Source organism: Orycteropus afer, unplaced genomic scaffold (genome assembly GCF_000298275.1).
Source record: "Orycteropus afer afer isolate SDZICR_OR568_19922 unplaced genomic scaffold, OryAfe1.0 scaffold00017, whole genome shotgun sequence".
NCBI lineage: Eukaryota > Metazoa > Chordata > Mammalia > Tubulidentata > Orycteropodidae > Orycteropus > Orycteropus afer.
In genome coordinates this window covers 20,913,821-20,933,234 of record NW_006921604.1, presented here as the reverse complement: position 1 = coordinate 20,933,234, position 19,414 = coordinate 20,913,821, and the positions used below count along the sequence as shown (strand labels likewise).

At 40.5% G+C, this 19,414-nt stretch overlaps 1 protein-coding gene across 1 annotated transcript in view; it reads right to left on the bottom strand.

The window, feature by feature from the left end:
- NCK2 (NCK adaptor protein 2) overlaps positions 1-10,496 on the bottom strand; it is a 65,275-nt gene extending 54,779 nt beyond the window's left edge. The window contains exon 1 of the mRNA XM_007959499.1: positions 10,271-10,496. Within this exon, the coding sequence (XP_007957690.1) occupies positions 10,271-10,496 (226 nt within the window). The remainder of the gene's footprint in view (positions 1-10,270) is intronic.
- Between the last annotated feature and the right edge of the window lie 8,918 nt (positions 10,497-19,414).

Genomic DNA, 19,414 nt, shown 5'->3' with positions numbered 1-19,414 from the left:
TAATGTCCTCCAACCACCTCATGCCTTCCAGTCTCTAAATCTTCACTTGTATGCTCCCATGCTCAAACGAAACACCACCTCCCATTGTAAGACTTGACCCAGGGTATTCTTTATATGAATGATGTTGTGGTTCTCTTGTGCCACTCTAACAGACATACCACAGATGGGTGGTTTTAACAAACAGGAGCTTATTCTCTTACAGTTTAGGAGGGTAGAAGTCCAAGTTCAAAGTGCCACCTCTAGGGGCTGGGTGAAGGCCCCTCAACCTTGGGCTTCAGCTCTGTCTCTTGCTCCTGGCCCACTGAAGCTAGACGTGTCTCTTCATTCAGGCAGCAGCTGGCTGCTAAGGTTGACAAATGAAAAGTTGACCAGTAAAATGGCACAGTCCCAAAATTATCAAATTAACATGGCAGGCCACTAGTTCAAGTCCAGATAAAGTTCCAAGATCAGCAGGGCCAGCATGGTAGACTGCTAAATGAAGACTCAGCTACATGCAGGGTCTAAGCATGCCAAAAAGCTTCAGAGACCTTTCTCAGTGCTTCTCCTTATATACTGGAAGCAGACCACATCCCTAAGGCAGCTATTCAGCTGCTCCAGTAGATTCTATCATAGAGTTGATTACCAGTCTCATCACAGGGAATAACTACATCCAGCGCCCCAGCCACTCAAAACCAGGCCCAGCCAAGTTGATATACAACTTAACCACCACAAATGACTTCATCCAAAATTTTATCAGGAAAGAAGCCACATATCCCATTCTAGAGATGATATAACTGAGGCTTAGAGAGTTCAATAGGTTGCCCAAAGTTACTCAACTTGTAAGGTGGTAAAGCCTGGACTTGAATGCTAGCAGTCTGGGACTCTAAAGTCTCTCTTAACCACTATGCTATACTGCTTTCTTAAGGAGTAGATGACTGAGCTGGACAATTCAGACCCAGTTTCCAAGATGACAGGCAAGGTTAGTGCCACTGTTTGAAGAAGGACTGTTTATTTTGTGCCAGCATTATTTTTCCAATTATATTAGAACCTTCAGAAAGTCAGGGTCTAATCTTTAAAGCCCTATCAGGCCCCTACTTCTGATCTGAACATACCCTATTACACTGTCATGATCCCTGCATAATGTTTACATCCCTATTTCAAAGCCTCTGGTTACTGTTTTCAAAGGTCACTCAATGGTGAATGAAGCTGGCTTTATAGGACTTTTCAAGGGACAGAGAGAGGAAGAGACAATTCACACACAGATTCCACTGCCACAATCATCAGGGTGCATGCGCTACCTATATTTCATTGTGACGAACCACCTGCCTTTGGTTAGACCTGTCAAGAACATTTATTATTACTGTGACAGATCCACAATTCTGCAGCACCTAAACATAAAGCCCTCACCTCCCACACAAGCCACAGAGGCTACGGGTACCAGATCCTTTCCAGCCCTCCCTCTCCATATATCTATTACAACCAAAACATGTATATAACCAGCTCAAAACAGTCGTGGCTGATTCAACAAGTAGTGAGGATTTCTTCACTTGCAAACTAGAGATATGGAGAGAACCTGCTCGATCATTACAGAAAGTTCCTAATCAGTAAATAACCCCTAAGTACTGGGAAAGTACTTAAAAATCAGCTGGACAAGTTTACACCTCACGTTATTTTCATGTTTTAGAACCAAACACAGCAGATATGCAGTGATATTCTCTGATCCCTGAAATGTTTACATCAAATTTAAGGCAATGAAACAACATAAATATCCCCCAAGTGTCCAGTCAGAGCCCAGGTCATAACATCTTTTCAGCTACAAGCTAGTCTTATGATCTCGCCCCAAACCCACTGCCGTGGAGTTGATTCTGACTCATAGCGACCTCCACTAGGTTCCCAAAGCTGTAAATCTTTCCAGAAGTAGATTGCCTCTTCTTCCTTCCATGTAGCAGCTCATGAGTTTGAACTGCTTGACCTTCTGGTTAACAGCCAAATGCCTTACCCACTATGCCACCAGAGCTCCTTTTATGGCCTCAGGTAGTCTCTAAATCACTCTGATTTTTGTTTGTACGTTTTAATGCACAGAAAAGTTACAAGAACAGTACAAAGAACATTCTTTTCCCTGAACTATCTGAGAGGAAGCTGGCAACATAATGCTCATCACCCCTAAATCTTTAGCGTGTGTTCTTTAAAGAAGGAATTCTCTCCTACACAACAATAGTTTAAAAAACAAACAAAAAAACAGTTGCTGGTGGGCTGATTCTGAGTCACGACGACCCCATGTGTGTCAGAGTAGAACTGTGCTCCACTGGGTTTTCAATGTCAGATTTTTCGGAAACAGAATGTCAGGCCTGCCTTCTGAGCTGCCTCCGGGTGGACTCAAACCTCCAACTTTTCAGGTAGTAGCCAAGCACATTAACTGATTGCACCACGCATGGACCCATAACCACAATAAAACCAAAAAAAAAAAAAACCCCAATGCCATCAAACTGATTCTGACTCATAGTGACCCTACAGACCCTATCAAACAGAGTAGAGCTGACCCACAGGGCTTCCAGGGCTGTAATCTTCACGAAAGCAGACTGCCATATCTTCCTCCCTCGGCTGGTGGGTTTGAACCGCTGACATTTTGGTTAGCAGCCGAGTGCTCAAACTCTTTAATTGGTCTAGACCTACCAGGCCAAGAAGCTGAACTCCTGTGCACAACCCACAGAGGCCTCCATAAGTTATCCAACTACCCACTCCACTTGATGTACTAACTTCCCCCTTTGAATGTCACATTCCAGGATCACTACGCTATTCATCATTCTGAGACAACACATGGTCTCCCAGGCCCCTAAACCTGTGCATAACACACCCACACGTAGGACTGAGACTGGCACTCAGCAGGCACACTCAGTAAACATGGGTTTAATGGATGACCACTCCTTCCCCACTTGAAATGCCTCACCCGTTCTTGCCTGGCAGTCCCCCAGCCATCCTCACATCCTCAATACTGGGTTTGGAAACAATCTTCTTTGCATAAGGTCTTTCCTGCAGATTAAGGTGTTGTTTCTCCTCCACTCCCACTAAGCTTTGCTTGTGTCTGCATCATCACAACCATGCTGTTGTTGTTATGTGCTGTCAAGTCGGACCCAACTCATAGCAACTCCTTGGGTTTCCAAGGCAGAAGTCGGACCCGACTCATAGTGACCACTCCTTGGGTTTCCAAGGCAGTATCACTATGGAAGTAGATTGCCCAACCTTCCCTCCAACATCACAACCATAGCACTATATATGTAATGAAGCAGGAACTTGTTTTGTTTGTGAGATCACTTTCTCCTTCCCAACTAAAACAGCAACTTGAAGGCAGGGTCTATGCCTTTATATATTTACGTCGGGCACTCTACAAGTCCTGATGTGTTGTTGTTATGGTTATTTTCAACATGACTTCTTTTTAAAAATTAATTTCTTAAAAACTGAAGTATAATCCCTACAGATAAGTGTGTGTGCGTTTGTGTCTACACACACATGCATACACACAAACATATTATGGCAAAATAGGAGCCCTGGTGGCGTAGATGCCTAAGGCATTTGACTGCTAACCAGAAGGCTGGCGGTTCAAACCCACCAGCCACTCCTCAGAAGGAAGGTTGTGCAATCTATTTCCATACTGATACCGCCTTGGAAACCCAAGGATGGGTCACTATGAGTCGGATCCGACTTGATGGCAGTTGAGGTTTTTTTTTTTTTTTATGGCAAAGTAGGCATATCCTTACAACCCACAACCAGATCCAGAAGCAGAACATCACCAACATCAGAAGCCCCTCTTGCTGCCCCCTCCTGAGGCTCCACCCCCTTCCCAAAATAATCTTAATCCTGACTGCTAGTACCAAAGATCAGTTTTACCTGTTTCTATACTTTTTATTATATAAGTAAGGGGCTTTGGTGGCACAGTGCCTAAGGCATTTGACTGCTAATCAGAAGGCTGGTGGTTCAAACCCACCAGCTGCTCCACGAAATGACACTGGGACAATCTACTTCCGTAAAGATTTACAGCCTCAGAAACCCAATGGGGATCACTGTGAGTCAGAATCAACTCGATGGTAATGAGCTTTTTTAAAATTATATAAATGGGATCAGACAATGTGTCTCTTGTGTGTCTTGCTTCCATGATCAATATTTTGCGTGGATATGCATATGAGGAGCCCAGGAGGCATAGTGGTTAAGTACTTGACTACTAACTAAAAGGTCGCCGGTTCAAACCCACCAGCTGCTACACAGGAGAAATACGTGGAAGTCTGCTTCTGTAAAGATTTACAGCCTTGGTAACACTTTGAAGCAGTTCTACTCTGTTCTATAGGGTTAACAGGAGTTGGAACTGACTCAGTGGCAATGGATATGCACATGAGAGAACCTTATCAGTTTCACCCGTTGAAACCACCACCTCTCCAACAGTATTAGTTCAAACTAGTATTGAAAACTATAGCCAGAATGCTCCTTAGAAGAATGGTGATGTTATCAGGAGGGACTTGGAGACGGATATCATGCTTGATAAAGTAGAGGGTCTGCGAAAAGGGCAAGACCTTTAATGAGATGGACTGACACAGTGGCTGCAACAATGGGCACAGGTATAGCAGTGACTGTGAGGATGGCAAAGGACAGGGAAGTGTTTCATTCCGTTGTACACAGGGACATTATGAGCTGAAACCAACTCAACAACACCTAACAACAACAGTACAAAACTTATTTTATAATTAATCAACGTTAAGGAGCTTCTTTCAACACCCTGGTGTGATGGTTAAGATTGTATGTCAACTTGGCTAGCCCATGATTCCCAGTGGTTTGCCGACTACGAGGAACTCACCCTCCATGATGAGATCTGATAGAATGTATATCACTTCTGTGACGAGATCCGCTATAAGCCAACTTACCAGTTGGAAGTGAGGCTCATCAGGGGTGTGGCCTGCTTCCAATATATATGGACCTTCTGATAAAGTTCTTTGGCTTTCTGCCCAATCTAGATCCTGCATCTGGCTCGTCATCATCTGACCTCCAGTTCTTTGGACTTAAATCATTAGCCTGCCATACTGCCTGCCAATCTTGGGATTCATTAGCCTCCACAGTCTATGAGGCAGCAGCCTGCTGTCTTACCTGCCAATCATGGATTTTTCAGGAGAAGCCTCAAGCCTGATGTCTGACCCAGGACTCAGGACTTGCCAGCCTCTATAAGTGTGTGAGTGATTTCCTTGAGATAAATCTTTGTATGTATACATATATACATACAAGCATCACTGGTTTTGCTTCTCTAGAGAACCCAGCCACCTCAGACAGCTGGCTTAGAATTACAGCAGTACAGACAGATCCTGGTGCTTATCACTGGTAGATTTCCAATTGGCTTTAGGTACAAAACAAACAAACAAAAAAACACAAACTCACTGTTGTCGAGTCGGATCTGACTCACAGTGAACCCTCCTTGGTTTCCAAGGCAGTATCATTACAGAAGTAGATTGCCAAATCTTCCTTCTGAGGAGTAGCTGGTGGGTCTGAATCACCAGCTTTACGGTTAGCAGTCAAGTGCCTTAGGCTAGTGCCACTTAGGTATATGCACATGGAATTCCCCAGGTGCTAACTGAAAGGCTGAGGTTCGAGTCTACTCAGAAGTGTGTTGAAAGAAAAGCCTGGAAATCTACTTCCCAAAAAATCAGACACTGAAAACTCTATGGAGCATAGTTTTACTCTGACACACATGGGTTGCTATGAGTTGGAATTGATTCAGTGGCAACTTTTTTTTATAGTCATATTGGACAAACACTGAAGGAATAGCCCTGGATGTGGACACCTCTGGTTCCAGATGCCTAAGAAGGAACTGGGTAGCCATGGGTGTGTGTGTGTGCCTTTGAACAAACCTTCTCAAGGAGGATTAATAGAAATGAAACCGTATTTTGTAGGTTGTCCAAGTCAGGAACTAAGTTAATCATTGAGAAGAGAATACCTTTGAGGCATTGGTGGGTTCCAGCCTGTATCATAAAGTGGTAACAAAAACTGTTCCTCAGTAACCTACAGCAAAATCTTTGAAAAACTCTTCTTGGGTGTGCAGCTATAGAAGCTTTGCCATCTTGAAAGATTCCTCCCAGAGCTTTTACACCTAGCACACAAATTTTATGAGTCAGGTAGCAATATCAAGCCCAGACTATAGCCCAGGAATGCTCACTGCAGGGCAGAGAGCTATGCAAAGTCTGAGCCCTTCAAAATATCAGCTGGATCTGCCAACAGAAATAGTTCTCAACAATTGCTCCTTGTTAGCTGAGGGAAAATTCTCTTTCACTATTCACAATCATAAATTGAATTTGAGAGGAGATCCAGTATATAAATATTTTGCCCATGTGAAAAGAAGAGCTTATATTGTTTCATTCAGTTATAAATTATTAAAAGAAAAGAAAGAATGTTAAGATCATCCTTTCCTAACAGAGATCTTTCTGTCAAAGGTACTATTTTCTTGATGTTACTCTAAGAAAATATTACATGTGATAAGATTAAATTCACCACCAAAAATCTGTCCTGCTTTCTGATACTCAACTCTGAAGAGCTACAGATATTTGAAATTAGTGATGTAAATACACATTTACAACACTGTGACTTATATATCACCCAGGCTTTGCTGGGAGTGTGGTGCTATTTTATCTCAAACCAAGAATCTGTCAGGGAAACTTTGCTACGGATTTAGAAATTAGGTGAATTCCCGTAACAGTAAAAATTACAAATGTGGATGATACCATGGGCAGCTGTCAGAAGGTCAATGTAGGCAGTGTAGTTTTGGGTGTTGATTTCACTCCTTCTAATACACAACACAGATAAGGATGGACAATCCTACTTCCGTAGTGATATTGCCTCGGAAACCCAAGGAGGGGTCGCTATGAGTGGGGGCCGACTCAACGGCAAATAACACCACAACATATAATCGGTCTAATATACTGAAATTCTGAGAGCACACCAAGCTCAAGCTCACTGCCAATGAGTCGATTCTGACTCATAGCGACCCCCCATTGGGTTTCCGACGTGGTCAATCTTCACAGAAGTAGATTGCCCAGTCTTCCTTCTGTGGAGTGGTTGGTGGGTGCGAACTGCCAACCCTCATAGTTTCCAGTCAAATGTCTTAGACACTATGCCATCCGAGCTCCTTGAGAGCACACTAGGGACAATGACCATGAATGACAGGAGACCACGAATATTTTGGCTCTATCTTTTTAGTAATAGAGACTAGTGGGAGGTAGAAAGGGCTGCAGAAAGTTTTCTCACCTTCTTTCTCAACAATGCCTTTGTCTAGAAGCTTTTAATGTAAGTCAGGCTATGGGGAAATAAGAAGTCACTCCCCTTCTATTTGATCAAGCCCAAAAGGTAAATGGAAAACTCATGCTGAGATAACAAGGTCCCTCTTGAGCCAACAAAAGAAGGCTTCAGGTGAGCATGACCACCACATCAAAACAAACAAGGTATACTGAAAGTAGGGGGAATTATGACAAGGATACTACTGAGCCTCAAAAGCCTTCAGACTATGAATACCAAGCACTACTAATAGATACGGATGTTCAAAGCATAATTTTACTCCTATTTTTAAAATACATAATACTTGGTACAAATGTTTCCAAGGAGATATGCAACTGGATTTAGACTACAGACTGGAGAAGAGCTGTCATTCTATAAAAGATAAATAAAATTTACTCAGTCCAAGTCTAGAGGGCAAAATAAGAGCCAATGAGAGGTAGCTAAAGAAACAAAAAAATTCTGATGCTATTTAAGGAAGAACTTTCTAACAATCTGTGTTCTCCAAAAATGGAACTGGCGGACTCTAAATGCAGAAGTGTTCCAGCAGAGGCTGGGTGGCCATCTGTCATGTCAGGGATGGGTGCAGGGTGATCTAGTTGAGTCTGTCTCCTCTAATTCTGAGAGTCTGGGAGCAAATGAGTGTGCTTAACTGATCAGTGCTGGGGAAGAAACTTAAATACACTGGATGAAAGATATTTTTACATTGTCTCAATCTTTTCTTTCTCCTTCTAAAAACTTAAAGGGAGCAAAAAAAAAAAAAAAAAAAAGACAATTTAAATTATTCAAGGGAATTTCTAGATTATGCAGAATGCTTACCATGGCTTATTCTACTTCTTCCAATTTTAGGGCATCCCCTCCCTGCTTACTAGAATGTTAAGAACACATACACACACCCTGGAGATGGAGGCGGGGGGTGGGGGTGGGGGTAAGAAGACAAAACATTCCAGCCAACAATGTTTAGCATTTAAAAAAATAAGGTGGGTTTGTAAAAAAAAAAAAAAAAAACCAAACTCACTGCTGTCGAGTCCAATCTGACTCACAGCAACCCCTTCTTGGATGTCCGAGGCAGTATCTCTACAGAAGTAGATTGCCCAGTCTTCCTTCTGAGGAGTAAGCTGGTGGGTTTGAACCACCAACCTTGTGGTTAGTAGTCAAGTGCTTTAGGCACTATGCCACTAGCATTCCCAGTAAGGTAGGTAAGAAGCTGAAATTGAAGAAAATAAACAAAATGAAGCTCGTGGCAATCTTAAAGAATTTATCTATTTGTGCTACCCTAATTTCTATACAGGGAGCTATAGTTGGGAGTTCTATGCATATGCTATCGTGTTTCTTTCAAGTGACAAGTTTAATGTGGGGGGACAAAAAAGATAATGAGGAGATAGTTGCATGAAAAACGAACCAAAAAAATGCCTGTGAGAAATGGAATTTCTACATCAGGCTCAGAATCTATGAGAGCTGATGGTTTCCTGCGATTCACATGTAGCCCTGTGTCTCCCATCTCTCTCTAAATCATGGGAATAACCTTATCTAGAACACAAAAAGGAGTTCTGGTAGCATAGAGCCTAAAGCACTTGACTGCTTATCAGAAGGCTGGCGGTTCAAACCCACCAGCCACTCCTCGGAAGGAAGGTTGGGCGATCCTACTTCTGTAGTGATACTGCCTTGGAAACCCAAGGAGGGGTCGCTATGAGTTGGGGCCGACTCGACAGCACATAACAACAACACCACCACCACCACAAAAATACTACTCAATGAATGAAGACTTTCAAGGATCTTGAAGAGTTAACAGACTTCAAGGTTGCATAAAATCAAAGATTATGAACTCTGCAACACCCACCATGTTCATTTGTAAACTTTTCTTTTTAGTTTTCCCACGTGTCTCCCCAACCCCAATAAAACAAATCCTTGTTTAGAAAATGCTGTCTGTTGCTAGGTGCAATCGAGTAGATTTTCAATTCATAGCAACCCCATGTGTCAGAGAAGAGCTGCCCCAAGGGGATTTTGAGGCTTTAATCTTTGCCGGAGCAAACTGCCTGGTCTTTCTCCCGCAGAACTGCTGGGTGGGTTCAAAATTCCAACCTTTCAATTAACGGATAAGCATTTAACCATTGTGCCACCAGGGTTCCTCTTTAAGAACAGATACCACACTTGTTCTTAACTCAAGTAAATGTAACAGGAGTGATAATTTTGAAGTGCTATACACTTATTTCAATAGCACAATAACAAACTCAAGTGATAGTTGTCAGTCTCAGGTACAACCAACTACCATCATAGTCACAGAATGAGACAACCGTAACTTTATCTCAAGGTAGCTTTTTCCTGTGCCCTGTTATCAGGGCAACAAATAACGGAAAGAGGCTCATGGGAAGAAATCCTGGCAACAAGGTATCTGAATTAAAGCTCCACTCCAGTGATCTCAGATAGCCTCTGATGTCATACTTGTGCTGGCCCCAGTTGCCACTTTAGCTAACTCCACCCAGGACTGTGTATGAAACGTCATTAATTTAAGAGAGGGAGAAAATTCACCTCTTTTTTTGCTATCTCTTTTTCCATGCATAAAGACCAAATGGAAAAGATTTTGTTAAGACAAAGAAAGCTAGACAGAACACATGTTAGAAAGATTTGAAGGAAAGATGCAGGCAGAGTGGTGGATATTTTCTCAAGTGGTAACTCCATTTCAGGGTCCTCTTGAATTTTGAGGCAAGGAGACAGAACATACGCAAAACACACAGAAGTGTCAACATTCGTATGACTACAACTTCTAAAATCTCCAGGAAATGAGAAACACGATATTCCTCCAACTTGATCTCTTTAATTTTCAGAGATTTTTTTTAAGGCCAACTAAAAATATGTCAACATTAATGTTTTAAAGACCAAACTAAGAAGATGAACAACTTCCCCTAAAAAAAACATAAGGTTCTCTCTTTTCATAATGGGAAATAATTTAGTTTATGTTTATAATCTGGGTACTAATGAACAGGACACTTACCTAGTGTGTCTTTAAGATTTTTCACGAGCGAGCCCTTCTTCAAGCTGTTCTTTCTTTCCACGTAATTGGACGGCACGTATCCCGTCTTGTTGGCCACGTTCCTCACCCGCCACCATGTTTTGGAGTCATCCAGCAACCACAGGCGCTCATTCTTCTTGATGTCAAGTTCCTGATCCTGCTGGGCAGTGTAATCCCACTTTGCTATAACAATAACTTCTTCTGTCATCTTTCATGGAGTCCTTCTGCCAGCAAAACATTTGGAGATGCCCATTAGAGAACCACTCAAACACTGCATCCTTTGCATCAACTTGAAAAATTATGCATTTAGAGCTTTCATTACAACTCTGCAACCAGTTTTCTCTTTGAATACTCAACCTTAAAATGACCTTCTTTCAACAAGCTGTAGTATTTTGTTTAGAAATAGCGACCTTATAAAGCAAATCCTATGTTACTGCTAGTTATTCACTGGGAATTCTGCATGTTCTGCAAAGAACAAAAATGAATTTTCAAAAAATCCAAATAAAAATACGATTGAATGTGTTTATATGTAGTAACACCAGCTCCTTATAGCTGACATGTTTACATCCATATCCTCAGGAGATGCTGAATTTTATGAACATATTTAATAAATGCAAAACACACTCAAACTGCTCCTGTAAATTAAAATAAATCTAGTACTAAATGAAATGTGGTATTCTGGATTGGATCCTAAAACAGTAAAGGGGAACTGGTGGAAACACTGGCGAAATCTGATTAATGTCTGGAGTTTTGTTAATAGTGATGTACCAATGTTATGTACAAATCTTATGTAAGATTTAGCAGTAGGGGAAACTGAGTGGAGGATGTATGGCAATTTTCTATAGTATATTTGCAACTTTTCTGTAAATATGAAATTATCCACAAAGAAAGAGTTTATTAAAACTAACAATAGACAAATATAGCATATTATGTATCTAGTTAAGTATCTAGCAAAAGCATACCTGAACATCTAAAATGAATACAATTAACTACTATTTCACAAGCTTCATGCCTATCAGATAGAAGATAGGCCAGTCTTCTTTCAGCAGAAAAATTCAATTATTAGTCCTTCACCTGACTAGAAGATTTCCCAAACCTAGGAAGGAAGGAATTATAGACTTGACTTAAAACTCTCTTCACCTCTGACAGAGAGGTCTCATTATTTTATAGGGGCAACTTCAGGATTACATAGAGCACATCGATGTACATTAATTCCTTGGAAGCATAAGGACTATTTTTAAATAACATGATACTGTCTACTAGACACTAAAGAAATTTATAAATAATACATGTTTCTCCTCTATCATGGATTAACTTCCAAATTTAGAGATAACAAACCTTTTGGGGAGAAGAAAATGTTTAATAAATCTTATACATAATGTATGAAACATCCAAGAGGATACTGTTTACACAAAGCTCATTTCAAAAAGAGGCAACGTTTTTTTTATCTACTTTCACAAAATCGCCATAACCATGTATCTCTCCAACCTGACCTTTATGTGTTTTGAAAGTCATACAGGTGTTTTTCTTTTTAAAATAATAATGAGAAGGGCAAGAGGAAGAAGAATATAGTTCAGAGACTATTCCATTTAAAAACCACGTTTGTTTTTTAATTATACATTTTATTAAAAAAAAAAGTTTCTAATAAGAACAGTTCATTACTTCAGACCAATCAAGATATAACCAAATAAAGCTATTTGTTAATTTTCTACTATATAAACAGCAAGTAAGAAAAGAGCTGGCCGGGCATGGTCTATTTCCGTGGTTCTCAATCCTGACTATATATTAGCATCACATGGATAGCTTTAAAAATGCACTTGCCCAGGCTCTACCACAGACCAATGACATTCGAATCTCTAGGATGAGCTCAAGGTATCAGTAGTTTGTTAAAACTCTCCAAGTAATAATTCTCCAAGTGATTCTGACAGTCAGCAGAGTTGAAAGCAGTCCAGAGAAAGGAGGTAGCACCTAGCCTGGGAAAGTATTGTTGGCTGTCCTAGAGTCCATTTCAACTCATAGAGACCTCATGTGACAGAGTAGAACTATCCCATAGGACTTTCTTGGCTGTAAACTTTATGGTAGCAGTTCCCAGGTCTTTCTCCCACAGAGCCACTGGTAGGTTTGAACCACCAACCTTTCGGTTAGCTACAGAGTGCTTAACTGTCGCACCATCATGGCTCCTTAATCATGGTCTTAGCAGAATACAACAAACTACCTCCTCATGGATGCTTTCATTGGTAGCACAACCATGACACTGGATCTGTGGACTGCAATGAAGACGTAATTGTTCAGTTTAGGAAAAGTAAGGCAGTTCATGGCTTACAAACATCCAACTTACAGACATCTAATTGCCCTTTAATGTTATATAAATTTGCCCTCACTTTGAAAGGATTGGTTGAAACAATCCCTACTTGCTACCAACTTTACATCACAATTACCTTCACTTGCTGCACATGCAAGCTTTTAAATCAAGCCTTTTCTTGCACTAAAACCAAAAAAACCAAAGCCACTGCCATGGAGTCAATTTCAAGTCATTGTGACCCAGAGTAGAACTGCCCCATAGGGTTTCCAAGACTGTAATCTTTACAGAAGCAAACTGCTATATCTTTCTTCCATCTTGCACTAAAGTAAGGCTAAATAAAAGCCATATATGCACCTAGTTCCACTTATCGACAAATTCTTAAAGACACAGGAAGAGGTCTCATTTGTAACCTGGGGATGGCATGCAAACAAGCTTTGAGTACCAAATGTATGATGGATACTTCACTCCTGTCAACTTAATCTCAATCCACATCTTTCAAGGAGGTTTCATCCTTTAGGAGACTGAGAATCACAGAGATCAAGTGGCTTATTTATTGACAGAATTAGGATTAGAGCTCTGGTACCAAATCGATGCTCATTGGTTCATTCTGGGGTAGGAAGGGGTCTAATATGTGTATTTTGATACGGCACATAACAATTCCATCCTAAGGAGTCCTGGTTAAGTAGTTAAGTGCTCAGCTGCTAACTGAAAGGTAGGTGATTTGAACTCACCAGTCACTCTGCGGAAGAAAGATGGGGCAATCTGTTTCTGTATAGGTAAGAGCCTTGGAAACCCTATGAGGCAGATCTACTTTGTCCTGTAGGGTCACTATGAGTTGGAATCAACACAAAGGTAATGGGTTTGGGTTTTGTTTTATTTTATCCTAACCTAGAAAATCTCTGATTCTAAAATAGACAAGAATAAAAAGTTCTTAGGTGATTCGATGGCAACTAACAACAAAAAATGTACCAAGGAAGACTGATTGTTCCTTGGCCATAATAATGGGTTTGAAACTTATCCTAATTGATAGACGACCGCTACCATAACCAATTCTGAAGGCCAGCCAACCAACAACTGCAGCACTCCAGGTAAAGATACTTCAAAAGTCTACCGGTCAGTAACAGACCCGTTGGAGTAATCACACATCTGCAGTTAAAGGTCAACCAATACCTTAAACACTTCCACTTCTGCAAATCTACTAATACCTAAATTCACAATTCCCCAAACTCTTCAAAGAACTAGGTCTTTGCTCAGGAGACTCTGACTTTCAACAACACCTTTCCCTTGATTAATAAGTGATGTTCAGCTTACTGTTTCAGATATTGAGTTGTGGTAGTGGACAAACCACCTCACCTGTGTCTGAATTACCAGGCATGTACAATGAGTGGCCTAAATGAAATGCTAAGTTCTCTTCTAGCTTCCTTATTTATGAAGCATCCTGCTAGATGTAAACCAGGGTCAGTGCCCTCATGGACCACAAGCTAAGTGGCAAAGAAAAAGTCACATAAAAAGATAAATATATGAGAGATGAAAGGTGGCAACGGGTGATTAACTGCCAAGTAAATGGTACACACTATATCTGTCGTAGGAGCTAAGAGAAAAGGACAGTTAACTGGGACTTGGGGAAGGTTCAAAAGGAAATGGATTTAAATCTTAAAAGATTAATAAGAAGTAAAACAGTTGGAAAAGGGCCTCCAGTCTAGAAAAAGATAAGCGAGATCCAGGCAGGAGAAACACATTACTAAACTAAAGCATGAAGAATAAAGAGAACAATTTTTTTTTGTTTTAAAAGGATATGCATTCATGATTTTTTTTTTAAAGTACTTTAATGCGAAATACTTTGTAAGAAAACTCTAATTTAATTTACTTTCACTCAAAGTATCCCTCAATCCATCCCCTGTATTCCTGTAGATGTTTGATCTTCCTTTTGTTCACCAATGCAGGTTGAAAAGGATGACTGGAAGCCCATTCTGGAGGATCTTGAATATTGGGCAAGAGTTCAGATTCTACCCTAAGACCTTGGGAACCTATTTCTTAGGAGCCCAAAACAGTGCACAAATTATTTTCAATTAAGAGTAATTTGCTGTGGCATGAAGGATAGATTAGGATAGGAAGAGACTGAAGATCACCAAGATTAATAAAAACTGGACAGACAAACTTAAATTTCTAACATGGAAAACCCCATGTTAGACAAAACAAAGTCTAAAAAAGTACTTTCTAATTAAGTGACTACTAAAATTAAGTGAACTCAGATGATACTGTGATTTAGTCTAAGACAGAATCATAGAGGTCAGGTCCAAAGAATAATGAATATTTCTCTCTCCAAGATGAGAGGTTCAAAGAAACTTAATTTTCCCCTTCATCAACTGTAGCTAGTTAAGTTTATTAGCCAGGTCTAGCCCACCAAAAAAAAAAAAAAAAAACCTACATAATTGATATCATGTGGTCATATCATATCATATATATCTCATTACTGTATAGGAATAAACCTCAGCAGGAACTCCAAGTTATACCGAGTAAAAGAAACTCAGAAAACCTCATGAACTAGGCTGCTTATTTAAGTCTCAGAAGAGGGAGGGAGAGAAAGAGGAGGGAAGGCAGGGAAATATATAAAAACTTTCTTGGCTCAACAGTTTTCACTGACACTTAAAATATCATCAATCCAGTTCTAGGACCCTATTTACTTTCTAAAATTGATTCCCTTTAGTTATGATGCTGGCGAAGAATACTGAAACTACCAGAAGAACCAACAGATCTATCCTGAAAGAAGTGTAGCTGGAATGCTCCTTGGAAGCGAGAATGGCCAGACTTCATCTCACCTACTTTGGTCATGTTGTGAGAAAGGATAATTCCCTGGAAAAGGATATCATGCTTGGTAAAGCGGAGGGTCAACAAAAAAGAGGAAGGCCCTGAATGAGATGGATTAGTACAGTGGCTGCAACAATAGGCTCAGGTATAGTAAGGATTGGGAAGCTGGCACAAGACCAGGCAGTGTTTCGTTCTGTTGTATACAGGGTCACTATGAGTTGTAGCTGACTCAATGATCTAACAACAACAACTTTTTTCTGTGTTACATATTACACATAATAGTAGTGTCTCTATGACACCCGAAAATGGTCAGAGAGATTTCCAAAGAGGCCACTGCACCAAGCTAAACCACTTGGTCATAATGGCAAATAGAAGACAGGTCAAGAATCTGGGATTCCAAGCTTAGCTGAACCTTTTCTATGACTTGAGTCCACACTGGGCCCAAGCTTACTCTGTAAGATGGAGATAACAAAATTTACTTAGATTCATAAGGTACTTTCATTCAACACGTAATAAAATAGCATTTAAGAGTGTGGGTTTATAAACAATAGTGTAGCTTAACTAATAAAGAATGTCTGACTTGAGCCCTATGCTCTTTTAAGGTCTATCTATATGGGATCAAACTGACAACAGCAACTCAAAAGATTAGATAGGAAACTTAGGGTGCAGTGAGTTTAGGTTAAAGGGGGAGGAACAACTCACAAAAGGAGGTGAAAATGGTTGTACAACTCAAAGAACGTAATCAATGTCAGTGAACTGTACATGTAGAAATTGAATGGATGTATGTTCTGCTGTGTATAGTCTCAACAATACAAATAAATTATTTTTATTTTTAAAGTGGGGGGGTTGATGACATACAGACATACTTTCTATGACTGAGGTTCACTTAACCCCTGGCTTTCTATTCTATTAAATAGACATCATACTGCCTATTGCTAGAAAAGGACATCAGGTTTGGTAAATCAGTGGGTCAGCGAAGATGAGGGAAACCTTCCATGACAGGGCATGACACAATAACCACAATAGGGGGTTCAAAATACCAACCATCATGAAGATAGCATAAGACTGGACAATGTTTTGTTATGTTGAACATCAGGTCACCATGAGTCAGATGTGACTCAACAGTAACTAAAAAAAAACAGTACCTGGCTTCCAAGGGTGTGAAGAAAGCACTAAGTACACTGAATAAGCTCTCCAAAATCGTAGCTACAGCACAACTAATACACTCTGTACAATGCAACACTCTCTATAAATGTTAGGTTGGTTTATGCTCCTACTGATTCCTGCATTCATTCAACCAGAATTTATTGAATGCTTACTAAGTGGGACACATTCTTCCAAGGCACCTGGGGTTCCTTGGTAAGCATGAAAGACCCAGTGTCTCTCTCCTGTCTTTCAAGTGTTTCTCAGAGACACCTCCCCTGACCATCTCCTTTAAGTCAGTATCACTGTCCTGGTCCTTCCTTCCCAGAGATCATTTAGGATACAACTTATTGTTTTATTTTCTGAAAGGCACTTAGCACCACCTGAGGTTATCTATTCAATTATGTATTGTCCAGCAGACCCCATTATGTATTGATAAGTTATTTAGGCTTCAGTCATCGGATTGAATGAAAGCTCAAGGAGATTCAAGGTTAATATATACACTGCCCCATTCACTTTTCTACCGACGGACCAGTTTAGCCAGCGACAGAGAAGACCACAGTCATATAGAGCTTTAAAAACTGCCAATCCTACTTTGCAATATAAATCTCATATGGAGGAAATATGATTTCCTAAACACAATTCAAAAGGTTTGCATACATTCATAAACAGATTAATAAAACAAGTCTAACATTTTACCTCTAGCATATTAACTTTAAATTTCAGAAAAATAAATTTATATACATGTGTACACAGATATCCCTAAATATACATATCTATGCCTACAGCATATGACTGCTAACCAGAAGGCTGGCAGGTCAAACCCACCAGCCACTTCTCAGAAGGAAGGTTGGGCAATCTTCTTCTGTAGTGATACCTCCTCAGAAACCCAAGGAAGGGTTGCTATGAGTTGGATCCGTCTCAACAGCAATGCATTACATTGTGTTGTACTTCAATGTGGTTCTTTAAGGAGACCTAGTAGTGCAACGGTAAAGTGCTCAGCTACTAACTGAAAGGTTGGTGGTTCAAACATACCCAGTGGCTCCTCAGGAAGAAGCTGATCTGCTCCCATAAAGAGTACAGCTTAGGACACCCTCTGGCACAGTTCTACTCAGTCACGTATGATTGCTGAGTTGAAAATCAAACTCAGTGGCACCTAACAACATCAACATGGTTCTTTATGATTTTTTTTTTTTTCCCGGTAGTATTATCTCATGCCTTTAGGGGAAAATGCAATCATTCAATTAATACAGAAACTCACTCAAACAAAAGTTTTTTTTTTTTTTTTTGTAGATGTGGAAAGCAGCATAATGCCCCCAACTCCCTAAGAAGTCCACAACCTTGTTCCTGGAACCTACCTGTGTTACACAGCAAAGGGCAATTAAGGTTGCAGATGGAATAAAAGTTGCCAATTAGGTCACTTTGAGATAGGGAATAATCCTGGATTATGCAGGTAAGTCCACTGTAATCACAAAACCAAAAACCAAACTCACTGCCATCAAGTCATTTCCGACTCATAGTGATCCCTCTGGTAGCATAGTGGCTAAGACACTTGCCTGCTAACCAGACGGCTGGTGGTTCAAACCCACTAGCCACTCCTCGGAAGGAAGGTTGGGCAATCCTACTTCCGTAGTGATACTGCCTCGGAAACCCAAGGAGGGGTCGCTATGAGTCGGGGCCGACTCGACGGCACATAACAACAACAACAACAACAGTGATCCCTCTTTGGGTTTCCAAGGCGGTATCCCTACGGAAGTAGATTGTTCAATCTTTCTTCCTAAGAGTGGATGGTGGGTTTGAACCGCCAGCCTTCTGGTTAGCAGTCAAATGCCTTAGGCACCGCACCACCAGAGCTCCTATTGAATCACAAGGGGCCTGAATAAGGGCAGAGGAAGTAGAAGAGTCAGAGTGAGATTTAAACATACTGTGCTACTGGCCTTAAAGATCCAGGAAGAGGTGATAACCTGAGGGATGCACCAGCCCATCGAAGTTGGAAATGGAAAGGAAACAAGAATCTTCCCTAGATCATTCAGAAGGAATATATACCCTTGCTGACACTTTGATTTTAGCCTAGTGAGACCCATGTCAGTGAGACCCATGTCAGACATCTGACCTCCAGAACTGTGAGGAAATAAATATGTGTTGCTTTAAGACACTCAGTTTGTGACAACTTACTATAGCAGCATAGAAAACTCATACAGGAGTAATCGTTTCAAGGTCAGTCCAAAACAAGGGAATATTTTCTGTTGCTTCCCATTTACTACAAAGCTCCCCCTCCCCTTTGTGTATATCTGCAAATATCTAAAAATGGCACATTTGCAGTAAGGAGACTTATTCAGGAAACAGTTTCAAAAGCAACTAAAATACCTTATAAATTCTTATTAAAATCTCAAGTTGTGTTGTTGTAGATAAAAGACTTGCCAGATGCCAACTAATTTGACAGGAGTTGGCAGAAACCTGTGGTACCCTATGGGGGAACAGGAAGGCCAGTTGGTAGCTTTTCACAAGCAGTGTCACTAATTACAGCTAATACACTTCTACTTTAACTAGGACACAATATGGAATCTGGTGGCTGTTCCAACTCTCAGCAAGTTAATTAAGCCGTGACAAGACTCAAGGTCTTACTGCTTTTCTAAGACACCAAAATACACTACATGTAAAATTGAAAATAAGTAAAAGAGTTGGGTTCAACATACCTTTTTTTGTGTACAGAAGTAAAGAAGCTAGTACAAAATGTCACCCAAATGGTAGAGGGATACACGGTTACAGTATAAACAGCTAACATTTTACCTTGTACCAGGACGATATTGCATTATACGTGTTACCTATCATTTTAGATTGGGTTCTCTAGAGAAACACAAAAACGAGCAAAG